The 25,931-nt window shown below is 49.2% G+C and overlaps 2 protein-coding genes across 2 annotated transcripts; both read right to left on the bottom strand.

Annotated features, from left to right (window-relative positions):
• Window positions 1–3,451: 3,451 nt before the first annotated feature.
• LOC143437457 (inactive 2'-5' oligoadenylate synthetase 1C-like) lies at window positions 3,452–13,005 on the bottom strand. Its single transcript, XM_076922256.1, has 6 exons — window positions 12,802–13,005; window positions 11,619–11,907; window positions 8,845–9,041; window positions 5,817–6,052; window positions 5,001–5,154; window positions 3,452–4,017 (listed from the first exon to the last, which is right to left on the bottom strand). The coding sequence occupies exons 1-6, from the start codon at window positions 13,003–13,005 to the stop codon at window positions 3,991–3,993; spliced, it is 1,107 nt and encodes a 368-aa protein (XP_076778371.1). The 3' UTR covers window positions 3,452–3,990.
• A 3,234-nt stretch (window positions 13,006–16,239) lies between these two features.
• On the bottom strand, window positions 16,240–25,068 carry LOC143437701 (inactive 2'-5' oligoadenylate synthetase 1C-like). Its single transcript, XM_076922660.1, has 6 exons — window positions 24,886–25,068; window positions 24,373–24,661; window positions 21,521–21,717; window positions 18,478–18,710; window positions 17,665–17,818; window positions 16,240–16,585 (listed from the first exon to the last, which is right to left on the bottom strand). The coding sequence occupies exons 1-6, from the start codon at window positions 25,066–25,068 to the stop codon at window positions 16,547–16,549; spliced, it is 1,095 nt and encodes a 364-aa protein (XP_076778775.1). The 3' UTR covers window positions 16,240–16,546.
• Window positions 25,069–25,931: the final 863 nt, after the last annotated feature.

Here is a 25,931-nt window from a genome sequence, read left to right as displayed (position 1 = left end):
GGGGGTGTGTGGACTCTGAGGGATGGGCCCTAGAGGTACAGTACAGGTGTGTGTGTGTGTGTGTGTGTGTTCATGGTTCAACTAGACACATTTATTGAGCACTTACTGCATACTCTACATGATCCAGACATTCAGCAGTGGTTAGAGCGAAACCAAACTGCTATAGTTTTGAGGTGAGTTGGGTTGGGATCCTTCCAGGTCTCCTCTTACACATAAACCCAAGAGAGGAACCCTTGGTTTCTTCTGTCTGTGTCCCCAAGACAAGATTCTAGCCCTGCCCTATCTGACGCAGAAGCTGTTCCCTGGCCACACATGGACATGGAACAGTGAGCCTGTGGCCTGTGCACTCAGGTTGCACTTGAGTGGCTACAACATGCAGGCTAGGGTCCCACAGGTGCGAGGAAAGTAAAAAGTATCTGGGATTTTTGACACATGTGACTGTGAAACATGGACATTGGTGGCAATGACCAGCTTGGATGCACTGAGTTAAATCACAGTGATTGTGGTTTCCTTTCTCTCTTTCTGAGACATGAATTTATGATGTGACACACACTGGCCTGGAACTCACAGGAATCCTCCTGCCTCAGTCTCTCAAGTTCTGGAATCACACACACACACACACACACACACACACACACACACACACACACAGAGAGAGAGAGAGAGAGAGAGAGAGAGAGACAGACAGACAGACAGACAGACAGACACAGACACACAGAGCACAGAGAGAGATAGAGAGAGATAGAGAGAGATAGAGAGAGACTAATGGTTCCATCAATCAGTGTTGTGAACTTGTAGTTCATTTCTCAGACTGGAAGAACTCACAGGTGCACACACCTCATGGACACCTGATCACTAAGAGTTCAAGTCAATGCACAGGACCACCAGCTCCCAAAGCCTTCTCCTGTCACTAACACATACTCTCTGAATAACTCTCTGTCTCTCTCTGCCTCTGTCTCTGTTTGTGTGTTTGTATGTGCGTGTGCGTGTGCATGTGCATGTGTGTGTGTGTGTGTCCTTCCAGCCCCTGTTCATTCAGTTCTCACTCAAGTGGCCCTCACAAAGAGGAACCCAGTGTCCTGGGTATAAGAAGATGCCCTCCACCACCACAGAACATGTCACCCTCTGCCTTGTGCTTTATCTGAGCCCTCGGGGGACCCAGTGGTGCTGGTCTATTCTCTCAGTTCTCTTTTCTCAGTCTTGCCCTTTCTGAAATACCCTGAGATACACAGAGAGGGTTCTAATAAACAATGGCCAGGGCTTCTCAATATCTCTTGTCAAGCAGAGGGGAATCAATATGTCAGCTTCATGTATCCCATGTGAAAGCAAGTCCACACGTGATGCATAATGGCCACATCCCATTTCTCCATGATGGAGTGACCCTTGTGTGGACCTTTGAGAGCCTCTCCAATGATAAACGGCATGTAGGTTAACAGCAGGATACAGGAATAAGCAATGGGCAGCATAAGGGAGGAGCCTCATGGTGGCTGGATCGTTTCCATGACAACAGTGATGCAGGGTCTCTCACTGGAAGAAAGATGCCCACAGCTGACACTTCCATATCAGAGCATCTGACAGCCATTTTGTACAGCACCAAGCTTGCTCCAGACTGGATCTACACAAGAACCCTTTGCCCAAAGGAAGGCACCCATCCCGGCTCTTCTTAGGGGATGCGGTATGGTGCTGACTTACCATGCATCCTGGGCAGGGAAGTGGCAGGGCTTGACAACAGACACTTTGGGTTTCCAAGTCCTGCCTTCAACTTTGACCTTCTGCCATGCCACGGGCCAGTGCTCCCTTCTCTCCAGTGCCCAACCACTCAGTAAGTAATATATGCCCACTGAGAGGAAGCATTACTCTCCACCATAACACCACAGGATTCTGTTCTCCAGGAAGCCTCTTCATTTACACTCAGTGGTTCCAACTCTGAAACTAGATTTAAGTCAGTCACTTGGGGAGGGACCTGCTGTGACATCCACTGCCCTCAGCCCCATTCAACCCTCAGGATTCCTTCAAATGGTCCACGATGGTTCATCTTCATGGCCAACTTCACTAGCCTCAGACCCCAAATGGAAACACACCTCTGGGTGTGTCTGTGAGCACACTTCCACAAATGTCTGCAGATTGCTTCCCACTGCTCTGTGACAAGCTGTGGCCCACCTCCTCATCTGTGGCGATCTGTCTGGATTCACACTGGCTACATGGCATTTGGGAAGATCAAATCTCAGGATGGTTTACCAGCTTTTGAGCAGGTTACCGAGCACACGTAGTAGGGGAAAGAAGGGCTCTTGTGTGGGACTCGGGGAAGCTGGTGATCCTCTGAGAGGACTGAAAGCCCCCCTCGCCTCACACTGCATACACATGCTGTCCAAATGCAAGCACGTGGATCCTGAGAGAAGAGAACTGCTTAGCCATGATGACAAGCTTGGTGGTTTACTTGGTTCTGACATCAAAGCCATTGGCAACTCAGGATGATTCCTTTAGCTCAGGCCTCACACATGCTGGGTAAGCACTCTGCCACTGAGCCACATACCCAGGCACAAACTCGCACCCTTTCCCTCTGTCAGACACTAGGCAAGTCCTTCCCTGCTAAGCCATACCCATAGCTGCCATTTTTGATCTTAAAGGTTCTCGTCTTTCCATTCCCCCATGGAGAAATGGGCTGCAGCATTGCAGATTACACAGGGGACTACATTAGTTTGGGGTAGATGAGGGATGACGAGATGAGTCCATAGCTTGTCAGGGGGCATGGGGCATTGTTTATTAAAACCCTGTGAATCTGGAGGGTGCTTCAGGAGAGCAAGACTGGAATCATAGACCAGCATCTAAGATGCTAAGATAAAGCATAAGGCAGAGTGTGGTTTGTCCTATGGTCCATAGGGCATGCATCCTCTCACACACAGGAACACTGTGGCTCCTGGTCCTCACAGCTGCTGGAGTGATAACTGAAGGAATGGGGGACAGGGAGACCCACTCCTCCCCCTTTGCAGGGATTGAGGGTAGACATTGGGGACAGGAGTAGGGTGTGGGGACAGGAACAGGAGTTGGGAGACGTTGGCCCTCAGCAGTTTAGTGCATTCTTAGTGAGAAGGGGCCCAAGTACAGACGGCATAAGTGGATATTTTATGGTTAACGTATTTGTGCATTTATAAGACTGTTGGTTTGCCACACTGAACTATGAAACCATTTAGCCTGGATGTGAAGGTTGACGTGTGTGTGTGTGTGTGTAACTCCAGATCGTAGAAACTTGAGGCAGGTGGTGTTCTGCGAATTCCAGACTAGGGAGGGACATATACGATCCAATTGGAAGAAAGGAAAAGGAAAAGGAAAGGGAAGGAAGGAAAGGAGGCAAGGCAGGCAGAGAGAGAGAAAGAAAAGCAGGAAGGGAGAAAAAATTAACTCATTTTAGTTTAATTTCAATGCATTTTGCCTTAATTCAGTGCTTCAAATCTCTCTCTCTCACACACACACATCTAAGTTTTAAAGTCATAAATTTTAAAGTGCACACCATTTTATTCTTCTGCACTGTGGTGACCCCAGCCTGCATGCTGCAGAAACGGTACACCTCAATGCACACTGGCCAGATTCCCAGGGCTCCAGGGCCACATGTGCTGCTGAACAGTTTCTGTGTGGGATGAGGATGCATCCCTCAGAGTGCACACACACCCTCACAGCTGGCTGTTGTTTATTGATGATGCTCAGACTTTTTTGGACAGCACCTCCCAACAGCTGGACAGATGGACATCATGCTTGAGTTCTCTTTCCTTCAGAGTCTGACTCCCAGAGAGCACTGTTGGAGGGTAAGGCAGAGGACGCAGGCTGTGAGGATGCTGTCCATGGGCAGGCAAGGATCAGAAGCCTGCAGTCTGATCCCAGGTTGGATGCCCCTCACTGGAGCCTAGAGCAGCATCCTGTCCTCTAGGTCAAGGTCTTGCAGCAGAGCAGCACATGCCCCAGACTCCGGAGCCTCCTGACCAAAGTGCTCGGTGTTCACAGGAAGACACATGCTTTCTCTGGCTGCAATGAAAAACATACAATCATGTCAGGAGCCTGCATTGCTTCCAGGAGGGGGGTGTAAACCAGCCCTGAGGGTGGGTTTCATGACTGTAAACATGAAGCTCCTGAGAAAGAGGGGCAGCACACACATGGAAAGATGGCCATAAGGACACCTTTGTGACTATGCCCCTTGAGGGTACAAATGGCCCCACAGGAAGGACCTACACTAACAGATCTGCCAAATAGGAGACATGGCCTTGCCACCTCTCTGCTGCAGGACAGCCCTACAGGCCACTGTTCCCACAGCTGCCTCCCTTCAAGTCCCCTCTCACTTTCTTTCCTGACCTCCTGAGGTTTATTCCCCACATCACTGCAGCCATGTTCATCCCCACCCTGAGGTCACACATGGTATCATCTGTTCCCTAGCATCAGGCAGACCCTGCCCCAGGATGGGAAAAGTCCAAGTGCAGGTCCCTTTGTGCCTCTGTGGCTGTGACACAGCCCCACTGAGTCCCATTGGTCATGTGACAATGAGACAGGAAAGACAGGCGACCTCATGGACCTGACAGTGTCTTCACACTCCACAGGATCCCAACCCTGCCACTCTCTAATGGAGTGTCCCCGAGCCAGTGGATTCAGCTCTAAGAGTTATGTTTCTTCATCTGGGTGCACCTGTGCAGGTATCTGCATATCCACGTGTGTAACAGCACAGGCATAAAGGTCATAGGACAACTTGGGGATTTGTTTTTCTCCTTTTACCATATGGGTTCTAGGGATCAAAGCCAGGTCTTCAGTGTCAGCTGTTTGTTTACCCACTGAGCCATATTGACAGCCCATAATATCTCTGAATGGCACTAAAATAGCTGTAAAACACGGCACACGGTTGGCCTCTACACCAGTGTGGAAACCTTTAGCAAAAGACCATGTCTCAATGAGAATGTTCTCCAAATAGATGGACTGACAGAGGCTGTGTGCAAGGGGACAGGATGATGACATGGTCTCACCGGCACATCCCAGGAGCCCACGAGGGTATCATCAATGAGCCTAAAGCATGAGTATTTCAGCCAGGCCTTTGCCTCTTCTGCCAGCAAGCGCCAGCCCTCTAAGTTTGAACCAGCCACGTTCCATGTTGGGTCAGCTGGGTCCAAGATCATAGGCCTTCTGCAGAGCAACATTCAGGGAAGAAATTGAGCAGCTGGTCAGCGCCTCAGGTACCATTTCACAGGGACAGAGGAGGAGCCCAGCACAGCATCCCTATTCAAAGTTTGTTTTTTGTCCCTGCCCCACAGTAAACAGCAAGACTGGAGGAATCCTTGGGTATGACCTGGAAGCCCTGGGTTCAAATCCTCTACCCTTTAGTAGTTGTGTGTCCTGGGGCAGATGCCTCAGGTTCTCTGATCTGTGAGATGGAAAGAGTTGGACCAGCCAGTCTCATGGGAAAACTGAACAAACACAGGACCAGGACATGTCACTCCCTAGGGTAACATAGTACTCTATTAATTACAGGTAATTTGTCCACCACTGGTCATTGGTGCCTCACAGCTCTTATGATGCTGTAACTGTTGGATAATCTCAATTCCCACTCCATGTCCTCCCATCCTTTGCTGCTTGCTCTGGACAGTGTCAGAGCCTTGGTCTCCTCATCACAGACAAGAGAGCCCTCCCCACCCCCACCTCCCAGGGCTTTAGGGCCTCATGTCAGTCAGGTGACAGTGCCCAGTGCAGGAGATGCTGCATTGACACAGAGCTCCCACCTCCCCCTTCTCACAGGACTGCAGCCTGACACCCATGGGAAGCCGAGCCATGCTGGGACAAGCTACCTGTCTTTTTTGACCTGTGTGTACAGGTAGGCATTGACTCTTTCATTTATAAGGTCATAATAAAATGTCCAGTAGATTTGAAGCCTTAAGTACTTAACGACCAGTTCTAACACAGTCCGGAAACCCTGGGCTGTCTGTCCTTCACAGTTGTCTGGAGTCTCGCTTTCCCAGGCATAGATTGTGAGCAGCTCCAGGGCGTACTGTGGTGGCAGTGGCTTCCCAAGCTTCTCCTTACACTGAGAATAGAAAGGCAAAGAGAAAAACGGGGCTCTCAGCTGTTGTGTGGGGGCCACTTCACACAGGCTTGAGTCAGCAGATACCCGATGATGTCATTCCACTCTCAGTTAGATTCAGTCTCTTGCCCATCCTGTGCGATACACATGAGCTGAGTAGTTCAGATGGACCCCATGTGCTCCAGAAAGACAACATTCACCAGCAGGTACAGGAGAAATCGGATCAAGACACCATGAGTGACAGCTAGGAGTGAGGGTGGGGGCGGGACATAAGGAGTGCTCACTCACTATGGAAGTTTTCTCATGGTCTCTGAAGTAACATGGAAGGGGCCAGGGAGATGGTTCAGGGTTGACGTGCCTCCCTCCCCATGCAGGGGTGAGAACTAGAGGTCAGACCCCAGCATCTACATGAGTGTCAGGCTCTTGAAGAAGCTGACTCTTATCTCTACTTTAAGAGGGTAGACATGGAGCTTCCAGGGGCTGCAGGACTGTGCAGACCTGCTGACCCAGCACACTGAGTGTCATGTGTGAGACCCTGACTGATTACACAAGGTGCGGTGTGACTGAGGACCTGCCCTCACGCTCTGACCTCCACATCCTTATGCACACACAGAGACATGTGCTCTCACGAATACGTATGCACAACACATACGTTTAAAACATAGTCCAGAAAAATACTAAAAATTCATCCATGTAAAGAGGTAATAGATAGAAATGTCAGGAAATAAAAGCGATAGAAAGTGACATGAAGGGTTTGCAATGAAGGAAGTAGACAGGCAGAGACACAAATGGAACAGCAACTGAGGTACATTGAATTAGACACAGCTGGAGAGAGACTTCATAGATTAGAAAGTGGAGTGGAGGAAATCACTCAGAACAAGCAAGGAAAGTCCTCCCTCCCCATTCCCTGTCCCTCCTACAGCACCATGTCCCTTGCTGTTCCCCCAAACCCTTGTATCTCTGGACCCCTCCTAACCACTTTTCCCCTCCGTTTTTTATTTTCTCACCTTGTGCCATTTTTATTTCTCTTTGTCAACCTGACACAGAGAGTGCCATCTGGAGAAGATGGGCCCACAAGTGAGGAAGTGCCTCCATCCGCCTGGCCTGAAGTCAGGCTTGTGGGGCATTTTCTTGATCAGTGTGGGAGGACCTGGCCCATTGTGGGCACTGCCTGTCCTGGGCAGGAGGTCCTGAGATGTTTTTAAAAATCAGACTGATTGCCCAAGGGTATCAGGCAGCCAGCAGAGTTCCTCCATGGCCTCTGCTTCCCTCAGTGATGGGGTGGGATACAGGGAAGTGAGGCAGACAATCCCTTTCCTCCCCAGTTTACTTTCCAGCATCATCTTTACCACAGGAGCCAGAGCAAAGGAGGACAGACACTGGTCCTAGGGAGGGGGCCCTGCTGTGACTGACCCGCCATGTTGCTCCTGGGGAGGACTGAGGAAGGATGATGGAACTTTGGGTTGGAAAGCTGTTGAGAGCTGAGAGCCTGACAGGCTGTTTGTGGGAACCTAGAAGACAGGAGGGCTGAGAGGCAGGCAGGTGACAGAGGCTGGAGTGAAGTTTCAGAGGAAAGCAAGGACCCCATCTGGGCTGCTTGTGTGCTATGTTTGCATGAGGAATCAGGGGTTTCTCATCAGCTGGGGGTGAAAATCTGTTCTGATTAAGCAGAGAATGGCAGGATGGGGCCAAGGATTCTAGGAAGGGTTTCCCCAGGGTCAGCAAACAGAAGCCCTGGTCCAGGGGTCCCAAGACTGCATCTCCAGGTGTCAGCCACACCTGGAACTGCAGAGAGGTCTCCCAAGTCACAAGTCCCATGAAACCTGCAGGACTGAAGGGGCCTTGCAAAGCAGCTGAGGCCTGGCACTGGGAGAGGCCAGGAGAAGCCATTGGGGGAAGTGCAGCCTCAATGGCAGTGGAGACTCCCAGACACTGGACTTTTCCTGAGCAGGGGATGACTGCCAAGACCAGAGCAATGTGAGAACAGAGCTGACCTGAGCCTGAGACCAGCTGTGTGAGCTGTGGATGGCAGAGCCCGAGAAGCTCAGAGAACTGGGAGTCCCAGATATCAGATACTGAGGTTTTGGTGCTCTTAGGGTTTTGTTTTTTGATCTGATTGTGACAGTGACCTCTTGAAGGAAGAATGAATTTAAACATTGTTGTAAATTTTATATGTGTGTATCCTTGAGAGAATAATCTGGTTCTATATTGAAATTTCAAGAAAAAAACATTTTAGATTCCTAAGGCTAGATTGTGTTTTATAGCATGATATTGAAATCATATCTTTGCAAAACGTTAAGAAGGGAAAGGTTATGTGAACACAGAGGTGTATGTTTGAGCATCCATTTGAAAGGAAGTCATTTGTGAAAGTGAGATTTTGCCAACTAGACATAAGCTAGGGTCACTGAGCAGGAGGCACCCTTAATCAAGACAGTCCCTCAATCAGTCTGGTTTAGGGTAGTATGTGTGGACAAGTTACTGATCAGTGGTGGATGTGGTTGGTGCCATGCCTGAGTGTCTTCGAGGTATAAGAAAGCAATCTGCGTGACCCATGGAGATGAAGGCAGTGAGCAGAATTCCTCCCTGGTCTCTGCTTCAGTCACTGTGCTGACTTCCCTCAGTGATGCCCTGTGACTGGGATGTGTAGCCAAGTAAGACCTGTCTTCCCAAGGCACTCTGGGTCATGTGATAATGCTATCATGTCAATAGACAGCAAGCTAGACTAGACCTCTTCTCGGGCCTGCATCCACATTCTCTACACACAGGGTCCACAGTGTCTGGGCCAGATGCCTTACCAGTTGATACCAGTGCTTGACCAGACAGATGAGGTTCTTCACCTCGGGTGGACGTTTCCACAGGAAGTTTTGCTGGAGCTCCACAAAGCAGATGGAGTACTTGCCCTCCTTGTTCCGGACGTTGCACTCACGGATGAGTCGGGCATACATTTTGTTGTAGATTTCACAATCAACTTCCTCTTTCTTTCTCACTTCATCTATAAAGAAGTTTCATTCATGTTTAGACTCAACCCTGCTCTGAGGATCTCCCTTCTCTCTGGGGTCACAATCACTCTCTATGGGGTTCAGTGAACAAGGCAGAGTTTGTCCACAGTAAGCATCACTCCCCATACAGCCACGCGCCCACCACACCTCTGGACTGGGTACAGGAATTGGGCCTGGAAAGTCTGTGCCACCAACTGCTCCTAGTAAGATGCCTTACTCCCAGGCCTGGAGGAAACAGCACACTGTGGTCACTCACAAGAGAGCAACACGGTCATCTGATAATGGCCAAACGTGTGCCTGTGTACCATGGAGAATTCTACCTCAGTTGTCTATCTTACCTTGTGCTCACAGTCTCTATGCTATTTTGAGATGATGGGTGGGTTGTGTGGGCATGGATGGGGCAAACACATATTCAGAGAGCACAAGAGGAGATGAGGCGTCTTCCTTTATAGTTTGTCACCCCCTCCCTTTGCAGCAGGGTCTCTCTGTGAACATGGACCTTGACTGGCTTCCATCAGGCCAGAGATTCTTCTGTCTCTGTCCCCATAGTACCAGGGATGCAGATCAATGTGTGGTACTTCCTAAGCTTAGGTGGCTGTTGGGGATTCAAACTCAGGTCCTCGTGCTTGTGCAGCAGTCGCCCTTATCCACTAGCTGTCTCCCCAGCAGTGTGTGTTTGCAGTTCTCGAATCTCTGTAGCGCCTAACTTAATGCCATGTGTTGTTGATTGTCCAGATCCTAAGAGTTTCAGGATATAGTGGTGGTGCCTGTGTGCCCTGTGAACTTTTATAATGGACAGGGAGCAGGCTATGGAATTCATGTGTATGTGGCTATGTGTAGATTGTGTGCACATTTGAATCATCTAGGAGGCTGCAGGTGTGTGGCCATTGTTGCAGTAGGCCACACCATTAGGCTTTGATGCTGGCACAGACCCAAATCACTCACTGATGGAACTTGAAAAAAGTCTAGTCTCTTAGTGACCCAGAAAGTTCTCAAGAGTTTATTTACTAGTTTAGGACCCAGCACACAGTAGGTCTCATTTGCTAAGTCTCCTGGGTGAGGGCCGTGGTCCTCTTGGGTGTCATCCACACAAGCATTCCCAAGGCAGTGCTTCTACTACAGAGTTCCTGTCCCACTGGAAAGCTGCCTCAGGCTGGGCAAGTCCATGAGCAATACCAGCTTCTGGGGGAGCCCCCTCACAGCTCATTTCTGGCTAGTCCCTCCAGTTTTCCTCCACTGAGCAGGGTTCTAAGCCTCTTGCAGTTTCCCACAGCAGGCTGCCCTGGTCCTACACCCAGGCTGGACCTCTCAGTCCCTGCTGCCTAAGACTCTGGACTGTTTGCATGGCTCTCCTAAGCCAAGGGCTAGTGGCCATGTCTTGAAGTAAATAGCAGCAGTTCACATGGTGGCCAAGAGGGGGTGATGTGTTTTCCAAATATAAAACCTCAAGTATTCTACAAGCTCCCCAAGCCCATTCCATGGGTGTTCCTGCTTGTTCTTGTGTAGAGTTTCAAAATTTGTAGCTTTCAGTACTCACTGTATGTCAGGAGTGATATGAAATACTAGTTTACAGGATCATTAAAATGAATTAAATCACATGTGTGTGCATGAGGAAATTGTGTGTGCTGAGTTTCCCGTTTTCCAGAGGGGGCAGAGCTCCTCTGGGAATTTCTGCATACTGCATACCTGCCCCCATCCTCCTCAAGCCTACACAGACACCTAGGCCTCTGTACCGGGCTGAGGTTTCTCATTCTTTGATAGAAGATGCAACAGATGTTAAGTTTTAGCTGTATCTCTTGTCCCACTCTTAGAGACACAGGGTTCCCAATCTCAGTCATGTGGAGATCTGTCCACCATGCTGACCTTCTGTAGGGTATATCCCCAGGGCCTGGGCAAATGGCGCTGTGAGTAAAGGGCTCCTTAGAGAAGTACGAGGACCCCAAATCATATCATGAGCACCCCCATTAGAAGCTGTGGTTGAGGGGTATGAGGGTCCACACCTAAGTCGCACTGCTGGGGAGGTAGAGACAGGAAAGTCCCTCAGGCTCACATCTGACCAGATAGGTTGACATGAAGCTGGCATATCCACCTTTCTCAAAACAAATAAAACAAACTTGCCTGGATTGTAGGGGTGGAGGAAGCCCAGTGTATCCTGAATATGAGTATAATTGTTTACAGCTGGAGACTCATAGCCTACAGACACTTCTAGGAGACTAGGTAACCCCTCCCTCAGCCCTGTGCTGTACCTAATAGGCATGAGGAGTCTCCAGGTGCCAGAGATGGTGGGTTCAGCTCCACCAGAGCACACACCCCACCTGACCCCAGCTCCATTCCTGCAAGAGCCACGAAGGTGGGGCAGCAAACTCCAGGTCAACCTCTCAACCAAAATAGGCTCCTATGTAACCGACATCCAAGGCTGGCCTCTGGCCATTACCCACACATGCAAACATGTGCACAGACATCAGCAAACATGTGAACAACCCCTTTCCCCTACACACAGGGATAGTAATAGAAGAGCGAATTCAGGCATGAGGAAGGGCAGGCAGAGGCTCCACTGCTGGCTGACTTACACAGGGCATCATAGGCTGGCTGCACATCAAATTTCACCTCCTGCTGGAACTGAGGGTAGCTCAGCTTGAAGCTCAGAGATCTGGAGTTGGGCTGCTCTGAGCTCTGGACCTCAAACTTCTCTCTCAATTGTTTCTCTTGTTGCAACTGGCACAGGTGTTTCCTGATTTCTTTAATGAACTCTTCCTGTCTCCTGAACTGATCCTCAAAGCTTTTGAGATTGTTAAACAATACCACTAGGTCCACCTCTGACCTGTCCTTGAGCACGGTGTATTCATTGTAGGAGCCACCCTGAAAGACAAGGATGAGAATGACAAAGGACAGGGAGAGCCATGCTCGGCAGTACAAATGCCGAACAGAGTAGGAGTCCATCTCCAAGAGTGATCCTTGGATGGAGAAAGCTCACCCCTGTGTAGTGGAATTCTATTCAGCCCTGAAGAGTGAAATTGGATCTGTAGGAAAATAGATGGTCCTGGACCTCCTTGTGATACAGGAGATAAGCCAGACTCAGAATGATGAACATCCTTTTTAAAATCTATTTTAATCTAGATTTGTGTGTGTGTGTGTGTGTGTACATGGGTGATGGAAAGCGACTCTCTGGGAGAGATTAGATTCAAGTACAAGAGTGGGTTAGAGGAGACTGAGTAAATTACCATGGATGTATGAAATTGTTGTCATAATCCCTTGTATTAACAGAGCTTTTAAAGGAATGCACCATGTCCATCATACAGGAAGAATGTCTGTAACAATTTTAACATTTGCTGTGAGACCTTTTAGTATCAAGGAAACTGATTTCTCAAAAAGTAAAAACTTGAGAAAATAACAAGTGATAAGCAGAGGTCCTCCCTCAATAAAAAGCTGAGCACAATCACTAACACACTTGCACCCCTGACATACATGGGTGGACTTTACAACATGACATTTCTACAGCCTTCACAGTGACTGAGGTAGGGACTGTCATCATAAATTTGACAGATGGAAACAAGGGCAATGAGGTTCCATCAGTCCAGTCATCAAGCAGGTGGGATCTCTGTTCTGTTCTCTGCCCTGTGCCATAGCTGGAGTCTACATGAGGACACTGGGCATAGAGCAGGTAGGTAACTCACTCTCCTCTAAGGACTGCCGTCTGGCTTCTGAGAGTCCTCTCCCACCCCATCCTGGTCAGCTCAGGCTAATGGGACTCACCATCACAACCCTGGAGACCCTTGCACGGTGGATGGCACCTTGGAAGCATCTTTCCGTGAGGAAAGCACTTATGAAGTCGATGTCTGCTCTGATCTCAGTAATGAAGGTGGTGTCACCAAGAAGGTGATCCTCTATAAACTTGTCCAGCTCCCAAGCCAGAGTGCTGCTGAGATCCATGGGAGTGCTGCTTTGATGCTCTGCCATCCTGAGGCCAGGAATGTTTGCTGACTGCAGCCTTGCCTCAGGAGTCAGCTGCCCCTTATATCCATAGCTGGCTCCTCCCTGGAAGGGCGGGGCTATGCAAATCAGATCTCTGCACCTGTCACCTCTGGCTCCTGGGCTCCCTGACTCTCTGGGGTTTTTTCCTGCAGCCATTTCTTTGGATTGTCAAACCCTCATCACAGCAGGCTGTGGACCAGGAGGCCTGAAGCATCCTAAACAGGTTCTGTTGTTCTTCCTTCTTAGTCTTCAACTGTTACTAAAGAAAAATTCTTTGATAGTCTCCTAGATTGTAAACAACAGAACACACACATACACACACACACAATCACACACACACACACAGAGTTCAGTAAAACATGAAGAGCAAGTGAGTGAACTCCAGAAGACGGCAGGCACCAGTTGCATCACAGCTGGCTGGGTTTGTCACAGGTGACTGGTCCATGCTGGATATTGTAATGAGCCATCTGCAAGGTCATGGCTAGCTTGAAGGTCAGACTTAGGGTTTCACAGTTCTGTGGGTTCTCAGATGCACACCCATGATGTGGCCATTATCCAAGGCATCATCTGAGACAGTCTTTCTGCCCTCTACCCCCACCTCCTCTTGTCCATTCACAAAGAAAAAAGTTTCACATCTTTCTTTAATATGGGCTCCCACTCCTATGCCCTGGATGGATGTGAACTTGGGAATCTTCCCCCTTGGCCTCCCAAATGCTAAGGTCACAGGGGTGTGCCTCTCTCCCTAGATGTAACCACCTGGGTTATCAATCAATTGCCACTGTCCACTTCAATAGCATAAAGTGTTGACTTGTGCCCAGGACACAGCCTCAAGAGGGTGAGCCTGTCTCCATGCCAACCTCTCTCTGCCCAGCAGGAGTGGATGTTCATCATGGCAGTATGCTCCACACCTGTGGACCAAGTCCTTTGAGATTGACACAGAAGGTAAAGAGTTTGAGGCCAGCCTGGGCTATGTGATGAGGCTCTCTCTCTCTCTCTCTCTCTCTCTCTCTCTCTCTCTCTCTCTCTCTCTCTTTCTCTCTCAAATTACAAAAACCAAACACACAAGCATATGCATATATGAATATACAGGTTCACACATACATACCTAAATCACTGTTGGAATCACTTTAGAGAGCAAGGAACAGAAGGCTGAAGAAATTATTTGAAAATTGTCTCTGCCCATGGTTATGGCCACAAGTCACTGGTGGCTTTAAGGGATGTTTTTTGGAGAAGTAGAAGCCACGGCCTCGTCATTCAGGTCAGAGTCCAGCCTTTAGCAAATAAGAAAGTCTTCATGGCCTGGCTGACAGCAGAGGCTCCTAGGTGGACCCTGACCTTGCCTGAGGGAACTGGGATGTGGAGGCCCCTCTCACAAGTACCAGGATGGGAACACAAGAGGCCAGCTGAGGGTCCTGAGCAGATCTGATGGAGGGTGAAGCCAATTGTGCTTTAAATATTCTATTCCATTTATTTCATGTGTGTGAGCATGTGAAGTCAGAGGACAACTCGTAGGAGTTAGGTCCTTCTGGGTCCTGGGTTCTGTCTCTTCACCAGCAGTGTCAAACCTTGCCAATAAACTAGCAGGGCAAAATTCAGGACAGGGAATCCGCTGTCCGAATTTCCCATTGAGGCACGAAACTGCCAAGACTTGCCAGACTGAAGCAGAACGGCATGGCATGGAACAAATGCTGTTTCCTGATTTCTACTTGAGTTACACCTTGAGGTGCCACCAGTGTACTGGCTGGAGGGGAAGTCAGTGTGTATGTGTGTGTGTATCCGTCTGTCTTTCTGTCCATCATCCGCAGTCTGGTCTGCTGTCCATGCCTCCCTTCTGGGCATGAGGGCTTTCCCGAATGCCAGACCTGAAGGGGAGAACAGGGCAGAGGTAAGTAGAATCCGGTACAGGTGGGAGCCTGTGCCTAGTGCTGGGTGGGCAGAAGAAGACAGAAGACCTTCTTAGGGAGTCTTGGTGTGGTGTCGATGAGGGATGGCATGATGGGCCCACAGCTTGGCAGGAGGCCCCTGGACTTTGTTTATTAAAATCCCCTCTGTATATCTTGAGGTTGTTTCAAAGGGGTTAATACAGACTGGAATCACTGGGCAGCATCACTGGGTCCACCAACAGGACAGATAAAGTACAAGGCAGAGCAAGATTTATCCTGTGGTCCAGGGGACATGCATCTTCTCACAGTCAGGGACACTGGGGCTCCTGGTCCTCAGGGCTGCTTGAGAACTGGAAAAATGGGGGACAAGGAGACCCACCCCTCCCCCTTTACAAGGACTGACAGTGGACATTGGGGACAGGAGTAGGGGTTGGGAGCTGGTGGCCTTGGGCAGTTTCCTGCTTTCTTAGTGAGCAGCAGCCCAAGTGGAAGATCACATGTGGGTCTTTTATGTTTTAAGCTATAGCATTTATGTATTCACAAGCTGCTGGTTCACAATCCTGACGTATAGAACATTAGGTCTCCATATGAAAGTGTGTGTGTGTGTGTGTGTGTGTGTGTAACTCCAGGACTTGGGAGCTTGAGGCAGGTAGATGTCTGTGAACTCCAGGCTAGGCATATAATAAGATCCAGCTGAAAGGAAGAAAAAAGGAATAAAAGAAAGAAATTAAGAAAGGAAAGGAGGGACTGAGAGAGATTAAATTAGCTTTGAGTCAGAGCATTGTGATTTAATTCAGTGCTTCAAATCTCATCCTCACACAGACAGCTAAGTTTTAAAGTCATCATTGGTCACAGTTTCCATGCAATTTTGTTTTCCTGCCCTGCTGTGAACCTCAGCCTGCATGCTGCAGAAACAGTGCACACTCCATGCACACTGGCCAGATTCCCAGGGCTTCAGGGTCATGTGCAGCTGGTGAACAGATTCTGTGTGGGATGAGGAAGGTCTAGAATCATGTCACAGGAGCATGGACAGAAGGAGCCAAGGATTCTTGTCTCAGTTTCATGTATAAGAGATCTGGCAGCGCCCCAAGCCACCTGACATCAAATACTGTAGCAGTTTGGTCCTGTACTGTCTATGGCTGGTTGCCCAGTAACTGAACCCATGTAGAGAATGTAACAAGTACTCAATAAATGTATCTAGTTTAGCATGAAACACACATACATACACATACACATACACATACATACACACACACACACACACACACACACACTCCATCCCTCAGAGTGCACACACACCCTCATGGCTTGCTGTGATTTATTATTGTGCATCGGACATTGGACAGAACCTCCCAACAGGTGGACAGATGGAAGTCAAGCATGAGTCCCTCCCTCTCCTTCTGAATCTCTTGTCTCTCAGAGAACACCGTTGGTGAATAAAGCAGATAAAGCAGGCTGTCTGTGATGGGACAGGATGCAGGGGTGGGAAGGCAGTGGTCAGAAGCCTGGAGTCTGATCACAAGTTGGACCCTCCCTGAATGGGGCCTTGGGCAGCTTCCTCCCCTCCCTGGATCAAGGGCCAGCAGCAGAGACAGGATCTCCTACTTCTGACTCTCGAGCATCCTGGAGATGTGCATTGGCGCTCATAGAAGAACACAGTCCTGTGGAAACTTGACGTTCATCTGTAATGGAAAACACAAAATCATGTGAGGAGTCTGCATTCCTACATGGAAGGTGATGTAAATCATTCCGGGGGTGGGTAGGAGGCATACTATGACTGGACACCTGGAGCTCTCAGAAAGAGGGCCAGCACACATGGAGGTTGGAAAGACAGCCATCAGGACACCTTTGTGACTATGCCCCTTGAGGGTATGTATGGCCCCACAGGAAGGACCTACATTAACAGATCTGCCAAATGGGAGACATGGCCTCGCCACCTCTCAGCTGCAGGACAGCCCTACAGGCCACTGTTCCCACAGCTGCCTCCTTCCAGGTCCCCTCTCACTTCTTTCCTGACCTCCTGAGGTTTTTTCCCCCACATCACTGCAGCCATGTTCATCCCCACCCTGAGGTCACACGTGACATCATCCGTTCCCTAGCATCAGGCAGACCCTGGCCCAGGAGGGGAAAGGTCCAAGTGCAGGTCCCTCTGTGCTTCTGTGCCTGTGATACAGTCCCACTGAGTCCCATTGGTCACATGAGACAGGGAAGACAGGCTGCCTCATGGACCTGACAGTGGCTTCAGACTCCACGGGATCCCAGCCCTGCCAATTACTAGCTGACTATTGCTGATCCAGTGACTCTCTGTATACGTGTCAGTGTGTACGTGCATATGTATGTGTGTGTGCACATGTGCATGTATGCATATGTATGTACATGTGCATGTGTGTGTGTTTCTGTGAGCACATGTGCATGTATGCATGTGTGTGAGCATGAGTACAGATCCACGGGTATAAGAGCACAGACATAAAGGTCACAGGACAACTTGGAGGATTTGATTTTTCTCCTTCTACCATATGGGTTCTAGGGATCAAACCCAGGTCTTCAGTGTGGGCAGGGCCTTTACCCACTGAGCCATGTTGCCAGCCCATGATAGCTCTGAATGGTGAGAAAATGGCTGTAAAACAAGGCAAGCAGCTGGCCTCCATGGGGTTTTGGAGACCTTAGTAAAAGACCATGCATGACTCAGTGAGAATATTCTCCAAATAGATGGAGTGGCCGAAGCTATGTGCAAGGGGACAGGATGCTGACAAGATCTCACCGGCACATCCCAGGAGCCCACAAGGGACATATCACAGTTCCTAAAGCATGTGCACTGCAGCCAGCTAGCAGCTTCTTTTGCCAGCGGCCACCAGCCCAGTAGGTTTTTAGCGGCCACATTTCTTGTTGGGTCAGCCGGGTCCAGGATCACAGGCCTGCAGAGGAACATTCAGAGGACAGAATTGATCAGCTAGCTATTTCTACAGCTACAGGTAACTGCATAGGGGTCGGGGAGGAGCCCAGAGAGCATCTCTAGCCAAAGTTTGTTCTTTGTCCCTGCCCCACAGCATACAGCAAGCCTGGAGGTATCCTTGAGTATGACCTGGAAAGCCTAGGTTCGAATCCTCTACCCTTTAGTAGCTGTGTGTCCTGGGGCAGCCCCCTTGGGCTCTCTGATCTGCGAGATGAGAAGAGTTGGACCAGCCAGGCTCAAAGGATGGGGTTTGAAAACTGAACACAACACACAAGACATGTCACTCCCTAGGGTAGTATAGTACTCTGTTATTTACAGGTAACTGGTTCAACACTGGTCTTTGGTGCAACACTTATGACATTGTTACTGGATGTTGGATGATGTCACTTCCCACTCCATGTCCTCCCCTTCCTTTGCTGCTTGGTCTGGACAGTGTCAGAGCCTTGGTCTCCTCATCTGCAGAGAGGAGAGCCCACCCCTGCCTCCCAGGGCTGTAGGGCCTCATGTCAACAAGGTGACAGCTGGAGAGTTTCTTCATAGACATAGAGCTCCCATCTCCCCCTTTCACACAAGAACAGCCTGGTACCACATGGGGAGCAGAGCCACGTGGGGACAGACTACCTGGCTTTTTTGAGCTGTCCATGCAGGTAGTTGGAGATCTCTGGGTGCCGAAAGTCATAATACACTGTCCAGTAGATTTGCAGCAACTTGTACTTGGTGATCAGTTCCAAGACAGTTCGGAACCCCTGGGCTGTGTTGAAATCACAGTCTCTACTCCCGCATTCCCAGGCATAGACTGTGAGCAGCTCCAGGGCATACTGTGGGGGTAGCGGGTCCCTCAGCTTTTTCTTACACTGAGAAGAATAAGGCAATGAGAAAAACAAGGCTCTCAGCTTTTGTGTGGGGGCAAGTTCTCACAGGCTCAATTCAGCTGCCACCTGATGATGTCCTTAGAGATAAGGTGTCACACAGCCAGTCACTCAGAGTCAGTCTCTGGCCCCTCCTGTGCTATAGTCAAGAGCTGAGTGGTTGAGATGGACACCTTGTGTTCCACAGACTTAGCACTGACTAGCAGGCACAGGAGGAATCAAGACCCCATGAGTGACAGCTAGGAGTGAGGGTGGGGGCGGGAGTGCTCACTATGGAAGTTTTCTCATGGTCACTGAAGTAACATGGAAGGGGCCAGGAAGATGACTCAGGGGTGAAGTGCCTCCCTCCCCATGCAGGGGTGAGAACTAGAGGTCAGATCCCAGCATCTACATGAGTGTCAGGCTCTTGAGGAAGCTGACTCATATTCCTAGTTTAAGAGGGTGGAGATGGGGCTTCCAGGGGCTGCAGGACTGTGCAGACCTGCTGACCCAGCACACTGAGTGTCATGTGTGAGACCCTGACTGATTACACAAGGTAGGGTGTGACTGAGGACCTGCCCTCACGCTCTGACCTCCACATCCTTATACACACACGAAGACATGTGATCCCACGAACAGGTATATACAAACATCACACACATATTTAAAAATTCCAGAAAATACTAAGAAATCACCCATTTAAAGAGATAGTAGTTGGAAAGGACAGAAAAATTGAAAGTGTACACTGTGACATGAAGGGTTTGCCAAAGAAGGAAGCAGACAGAGAAAGATGCAAACGAAGCAGCCACAGTGGAACAGTGAATCAGACATGGCTGAAGAGAGAGTTAGCTAACTAGAAAGTGGACTGGAGGAAATCACTTAGAACAAGCAAGGAAAGTCCTCCCTCCCCATTCCCTGTCCCTCCTACAGCACCATGTCCCTTGCTGTTCCCCCAAACCCTTGTATCTCTGAACCCCTCTGCTCCCCTCCTAACCACTTTTCCTCCTCCATTTTCTACTTTCTGACCTTGTGCCTTGGGTTTTTGAGGAACTTGGAAGATAGAAATGCTAAGAGACAGACAGAGGAAGGAGACAGGTGTGTGATGTTTCAAAAAAGCAATTACCCCACCCAGGCTGCTCCTGTGATATCTTTCTTTGCATTAAGAGTCAGTAATGTCTTATAAACTGGGGCTAAAAATCAACTCTGATTAAGAAGACACTTGCATCATGCAGGGAAAGTCTTCTGGAAAGAGTAGTCTCTGGTCAGCACGCTATAGCTGAGATTCAGGGGACCCCAAGATTGCATCTCCAGTCGGCAGCCACAGCCAGTTTCAGACAGGTCTCCCAATTGGCAAGGCTTTGGTCCCATGAAACCTGCAGGACTGAAGGGGCCTGGCAAAGCAGCTGAGGCCTGGCACTGGGAGAGGCCAGGAGAAGCCATTGGGGAAGTGCAGCCTCAATGGCAGCGGTGACCCCGAGACGCTTGACTTGCCCTGAGCAGGGGACGACTGCCAAGAACAGAGCAATGTGAGAACAGAGCTGACCTGAGCCTGAGACCAGCTGTGTAATCTGTGGATGGCAGAGCCCCAGATGCTCAGAGAACTGGGAGTCCCAGATATCAGATACTAAGTCTTTGGCTCTGTTGGGGTTTGGTTGTGTTTTCATCTGATTGTGACGGTGACCTGGTAAGGAAGTATTTAATTTGTATTTTCAATTTTATGGTTCCCACACTTGAGAGACAAATCTTTGTGAGTGCTGAAATTTAAAAAGAGAATTGGATATTTAAAGCTGTATGGTATTTTAGGATGTGACATCGACATGAGATCCTAAGGAAAATCAAGAAAGCAAAGGTTATGGGAGGTGTGTGTGTGTGTGTGTGTGTGTGTGTGTGTGAGTGTGTGTGTGTGTGTGTGTGTGTGTGAGTGTGTGTGTGAACATCAACTTGAAAGGGGATTCGTTGCAAGCGTTAGTTTTTGTCAACTACACATAAGTTAGGGTCATCTGTCATCGGTTGGCCTGATGCTGTTTGTATTCTGATGTTAATACTGTTTCCTCAAGAGAGGTTGCCCCTGGTGAACAGACCCTCACATACTCTGGTGATGTCAGGTGAACTTCCTCCTGCCACCATGGAAAAATAAAAGGGTGTGTGATTGGGCAGTGGGACTGGAGGCTCAAGAGTCGGGGTTAGGAGAAGGGGAGGAAGAGTGTACAGGAGAGAGATAGAATGGAGGAAAAGGGGGGAAAGCCACATCAGATCAGAAGCATGTGCCCTGGAGAAACTGTAAGTAGCAATGGGTCTTATAGCTGGGAATAAGTTAGTATAATGATAGATCTGTCCAATCTAGGCATATGGCTTATAATTATGATACCTGGATTGTGTGTTTTTATATGACTTTATTAGGGTTGGGAATTTCCACAATAGTCATTGAGCAGGAGGCACCGTTAATCAAGACAATGCTGCAGTCAGTCTGGTTTAGGGTAGTCTGTGTGGACAGTTTCCTGATCAGTGATGGATGTGGTTGGTGCCATGCCTGAGTGTCTGCGCTGTATAATAAAGCTATCTGAATGACCCATGGAGATGAAGGCAGTGAGCAGAATTCCTCCCTGGTCTCTGCTTCAGTCACTGTGCTGACTTCCCTCAGTGATGCCCTGTGACTGGGATGTGTAGCCAAGTAAGACCTTTCCTTCCCAAGGCACTCTGTGTCATGTGGTAATGCTATCATGACAATAGACAGCAAGCTAGACTAGACCTCTTCTCGGGCCTGCATCCACATTCTCTACACACAGGGTCTACAGTGTCTGGGCCAGATGCCTTACCAGTTGATACCAGTGCTTGACCAGACAGATGAGTCTCTTCAGCTTGGGTTCCCGGTGTTTCAGGAAGTTTTGCTGGAGTTCTATGAAGCAATTGGAGAACTCGCCTTCCTTCTTCAGGGCAGTGCACACACTGATGAGGCAGGCATAGGTTTCAGAGTAGATTTGGGTGTCAGGCTTGTGGTTGTTTCTCTGTTCATCTATAAAGAAGTTTCATTCATGTTTAGACTCAACCCTGCTCTGAGGATCTTCCTTCTCTCTAGGGTCACAATCGCTCTCTATGGGGTTCACTGAACAATGCAGAGTTTGACGGCAGCAAACCTCACTCCCCATACAGCCAAGAGCCCACCATACCTTATACATGAATTGGTCCTGGAAAGTCTGAACTGCTCCTAGTAGGATGCCTTACTCCCAGGCCTGGAGGAAACAGCACACTGTGGTCACTCACAAGAGAGCAACACGGTCATCTGATAATGGCCAAACGTGTGCCTGTGTACCATGGAGAACTCTACCTCAGTTGTCTATCTTATCTTGTGCTCACAGTCTCTGTGCTTTTTTGAGATGATGTGTGGGTTGTGTGGGCATGGATGGGGCAAACACATATTCAGAGGGCACAAGAGGATATGAGGCATCTTCCTCTATAGATTGTCATCCCTCCCTTTGCAGCAGGGTCTCTCTGTGAACATGGACCTTGACTGGTGTCCATCAGGCCACAGAGATTCTTCTGTCTCTGTCTCTGTCTCTATATTACCAGGGATACAGGTCAATGTGTGGCACTTCCTAAGCTTAGGTGGGCATTGCAGATTTGAACTCAGGTCCTCATGCGTGTGCAGCAGTAACCCTTATTCACTAGCTGTCTTCCCAGTGTGTGTCAGCAGAAAATGATGCTCTGTAGTGACCAAGTGAATGTCATGTAGTATTAGTATTGACTGTCAACCTGAGAGCTTCAGGATTTGGTGGTGGTGTGTGTGAAGTCATGCTGTGCATGGTCAGCAGGCTACAGGATTGATGTGTGTGTGGCTATGTGTGGGTGTGTGTGCACATTTGAGGAGACTAGATAGGCAGTAGGCTGTGCCTTTCTTAAGTGTGTTCAGGGGTGTGGCCATGGTTGCAGCAGGCCACACCATCAGGCTGTGATGCTGGCACCAACCCAAATCACTCCCAGATGGAAGTCGGACACACCTAGTTACTCAGTGACCCAGGAAGTTCTGAAGACCTTATTTTTTACTTCAGGGCCAAGCACACAGTAGGTCTCATTTGCTAAGTCTCCTGGGTAAGGACCATGACCCTCTTGGATGTCATCCACACAGGTATTCCCATCTGTGATATCTATCTACAATAGAGTTCCTGTCCCACTGGAAAGCTGCCACAGGCTGGGAAAGTTCATGAGCAACACATGCTTCTGGGGGAGCCCCCTCACAGCTCATTTCTGGCTAGTCCCTCCACTTTTCATCCACTGAGCAGGGTTCTAAGCCTCTTGCAGCTTCCCACAGCAGGCTGCCCTGGTCCTACTTCCAGGCTAACCCTCTCAGTCCCTGCTGCCTGAGACTCTGGACTGTTTCCATGGCTCTCCTAAGCCAAGGGCTAGTGACCTTGTCTCTAAATATATAGCAGCAGTTAGGGTGCTGTGTCCCCCAGATGTAGAGCTCTAAGTATTCTCTAAGCTCCGCACGAACCCACTGTGTTCTCAAGGGTGTCCCAGATTGTTTTTGGATAAAGTTGGGCAATTTGTACTTTTGGGGACCCTCATTGTATCAGGCCTGGTGTTAGAGATCTTAATGAAGAAAAACATTAACATGCCATTATAAAACACGTATGTGCATGAGGGAGGTCAGTGTGTGTGTGTGTGTGTGTGTGTGTGTGTGTATGTGTGTGTGCGTGCTGGGTTTCCAGTTTTCCAGAGGTGGGGGAAAATTCCTAGGGGAAGTTCTGTATCCTGCACACCACCCCATCCTCATGGGCAGACACCCAAACCTCTGCATAGGTCTGAGGTTTCTCACTCTTTGATAGAGGATGCAACAGATGATAATTTTTAGCTGTATCTCTTGTCCCACTTTTAGAGAATTCCTACATTCAGGCATGAAGGGAATAGCTCACCATGCAGGTGTTCTGAATGATGCCCCAGAGGCTGGGCAGACGGATCTGTGGGTAAAGGAGTTCTTACATAAATATAAGCACCACAAATTAGAATCCCTGCATTCACGTTAAATAGCTGGGATTACAAGAGCTAGAGGGTCCACATGGGCATCCCAGTGCTGGGTTGTAAAGACAGAAGATTCCCTCAGGCTCACTGTCTGACCAGATATGTGGATTAGTCAGCTTCATGTCAACCAATCTCCAAAGAGAGAGAGAGAGAGAGAGAGAGAGAGAGAGAGAGAGAGAGAGAGAGAGAGACTCATCTAGCTTCTAGGGAGTGGAGGATCCTAAGAGTACTCCTGAATATGTCTGCGTATCATTGTTTACAGCTAAGGACGCATAGCCTACAGATACTTCTAGGTGATTGGCAACCCCTCTCCCCAGCCCTGTGCTGTACCTAATAGGCATGCTGAGGCTCCAGGTGCCAGAGATTGTGGGTTCAGCTCCATCAGAGCACACACCCCACCTGACCCCAGCTCCTTACTGCAAGAGCCACGAAGGTGGGGCAGCAAACTCCAGGTCAACCTCTTAATAAAAATAGGCTCCTAAAAAAACAACATCCAAGGCTGGCCTCTGGCCATTACCCACACATGCAAACATGTGCACAGACATCAGCAAACATGTGAATATGCCCTCCCCCTACACACAGAGATAGAAATAGAAGAGAGGATTCAGGCATGAGGAAATGCAGGCAGAGGCTCTGCTGCTGGCTGACTTACACAGGGCATCATAGGCTGGCTGCACATCAAATTCCATCTCCTGCTGGAACTGAGGGAAGCTCAGCTTGAAGCTCAGAGACCTGGAGTTGGGCTGCTCTGAGCTCTGGAACTCAAACTTCATTTTAAATTGTTTCTCTTGCTCCAACTGCCAAAGCTGTTTCTGAATCTCCTCAAGGAACTCTCTTTGTAGATTTAACTGATCCTCAAAGCTGGTGAGATTGCTAAAGAACACCACCAGGTTGGCCTCTGACTTGCCCTTGAGTGTGGTGTGTTCTTCATAGGAGCCGCCCTGAAAGACAAGGATGAGAATAAGAAAGGACATGGATCCATCAGTCCAGTCATCCAGCAGGTGGGGTCTCTGTTCTGTTCTCTGCCCTGTGCCATAGCTGGGGTCTATATGAGAACACTGGGCACAGAGCAGGTAGGTAACTCACTCCCCTCTAAGGCCTGCAGTCTGGCTTCTGAGAGTCCTCTCCCACCCCATCCTGGTCAGCTCAGGCTGATGGGACTCACCATCACAACCCTGGAGACCCTCACAGGGTGGGCGGCACCTTGGAAGCATCTCTCCTTCAGGAAAGCACTTATGAAGTCGATGTCTGCTCTGGCCTCATCATGGAAGCTGGTATTAGGAAGGAGGTGATCATTTATAAACTTGTCCAGTTCACAGGCTGGGGTGCTGCTGAGATCCTTCACCATATTATGGCTGGAAGTGTTTGCTGACTGCAGCCTTACCTCTGGAGTCAGCTGTCCATCATTTTCACAGCTGGTTTTTGTTCCCAGGAAGGGCGGGGCTATGCACATCAGACCTCTGCACCTGCCACCTACAGCTGCTGGGCTCCCTGACAATCTGGGGTTTGTTTACCTGCTGGTATTTCTTTGGATTGTCATCACAGCAGGCTGTGAGCCAGGAGGCCTGAAGCATTATCAGCATAGTTTCTGTTGTCCTTCCCTTCTTAGTCTTGTATTGTTACTAAAGAAAAATTACAGTCTCCTAGGCTTTTAACACCCCCAAACCACACGCGATCGCGTGCGCGCGCACACCCACACCCACACACACACACACACACACACACACACACATATTGATAAAATGAAAAAAGCAAGTGAGAGAAATTCAGAAGACACCTGGCACTAGTTTCACCACGGCTCTGGTGGATTTGTCATAGGTGACTGGTCCATACTTAGTGCATATGATGCTGCAGTAGAGAGAGAAGCTCACCAAGATGCTTGGTCTTCATTTTCTGAAGGATCAGAGGAGGACAGCCTCCTGGGAAGGACTGACGCCCAGCTAGCTCACTCCACTTAGTTTACACAAACATTATACAAGGTTAATTGGGGTGTGGAAAGGTTCCAGTTACCAACGTTATCTTGCTTTTACTGCCCATGAGAGCAGACAAACTACACAAATCTCAGTCCCTTTTGACCATGGGTAGACATGATTAAAAGTAAGGACTCCAGGTTTGCTGGGAGTCTTAGGAGCAAGACTGATGCAGCTGCATGCTCTCACTTAGCACCAAGTGCATACCTTCAGAGAGATGACATTTCTTCAAGGTTCAAAC

This window comes from Arvicanthis niloticus, chromosome 24, assembly GCF_011762505.2.
Source record: "Arvicanthis niloticus isolate mArvNil1 chromosome 24, mArvNil1.pat.X, whole genome shotgun sequence".
Taxonomy (NCBI): domain Eukaryota; kingdom Metazoa; phylum Chordata; class Mammalia; order Rodentia; family Muridae; genus Arvicanthis; species Arvicanthis niloticus.
Note: the sequence above shows the minus strand (reverse complement) of the source record. Positions and strands in the feature narration are given on the sequence as shown.

Excerpts from the sequence above, each read along its gene's own strand:
- LOC143437701 (XM_076922660.1), bottom strand. The coding sequence starts at position 25,068 with ATGGTGAAGGATCTCAGCAGCACCCCAGCCTGTGAACTGGACAAGTTT. Across the intron at positions 21,718-24,372 it reads GCCAGCCTATGATGCCCTGT|ATGAACAGAGAAACAACCAC; the intron begins GTAAGTCAGCCA and ends ACTTCTTTATAG. Across the intron at positions 16,586-17,664 it reads TGGGCTCCTGGGATGTGCCG|ATGAACGTCAAGTTTCCACA; the intron begins GTGAGATCTTGT and ends TTTCCATTACAG.
- LOC143437457 (XM_076922256.1), bottom strand. The coding sequence starts at position 13,005 with ATGGCAGAGCATCAAAGCAGCACTCCCATGGATCTCAGCAGCACTCTG. Across the intron at positions 5,155-5,816 it reads ACACAGGTCAAAAAAGACAG|GCCTATGATCTTGGACCCAG; the intron begins GTAGCTTGTCCC and ends GCTCTGCAGAAG. Across the intron at positions 4,018-5,000 it reads TGGGCTCCTGGGATGTGCCG|CCAGAGAAAGCATGTGTCTT; the intron begins GTGAGACCATGT and ends TTTTCATTGCAG.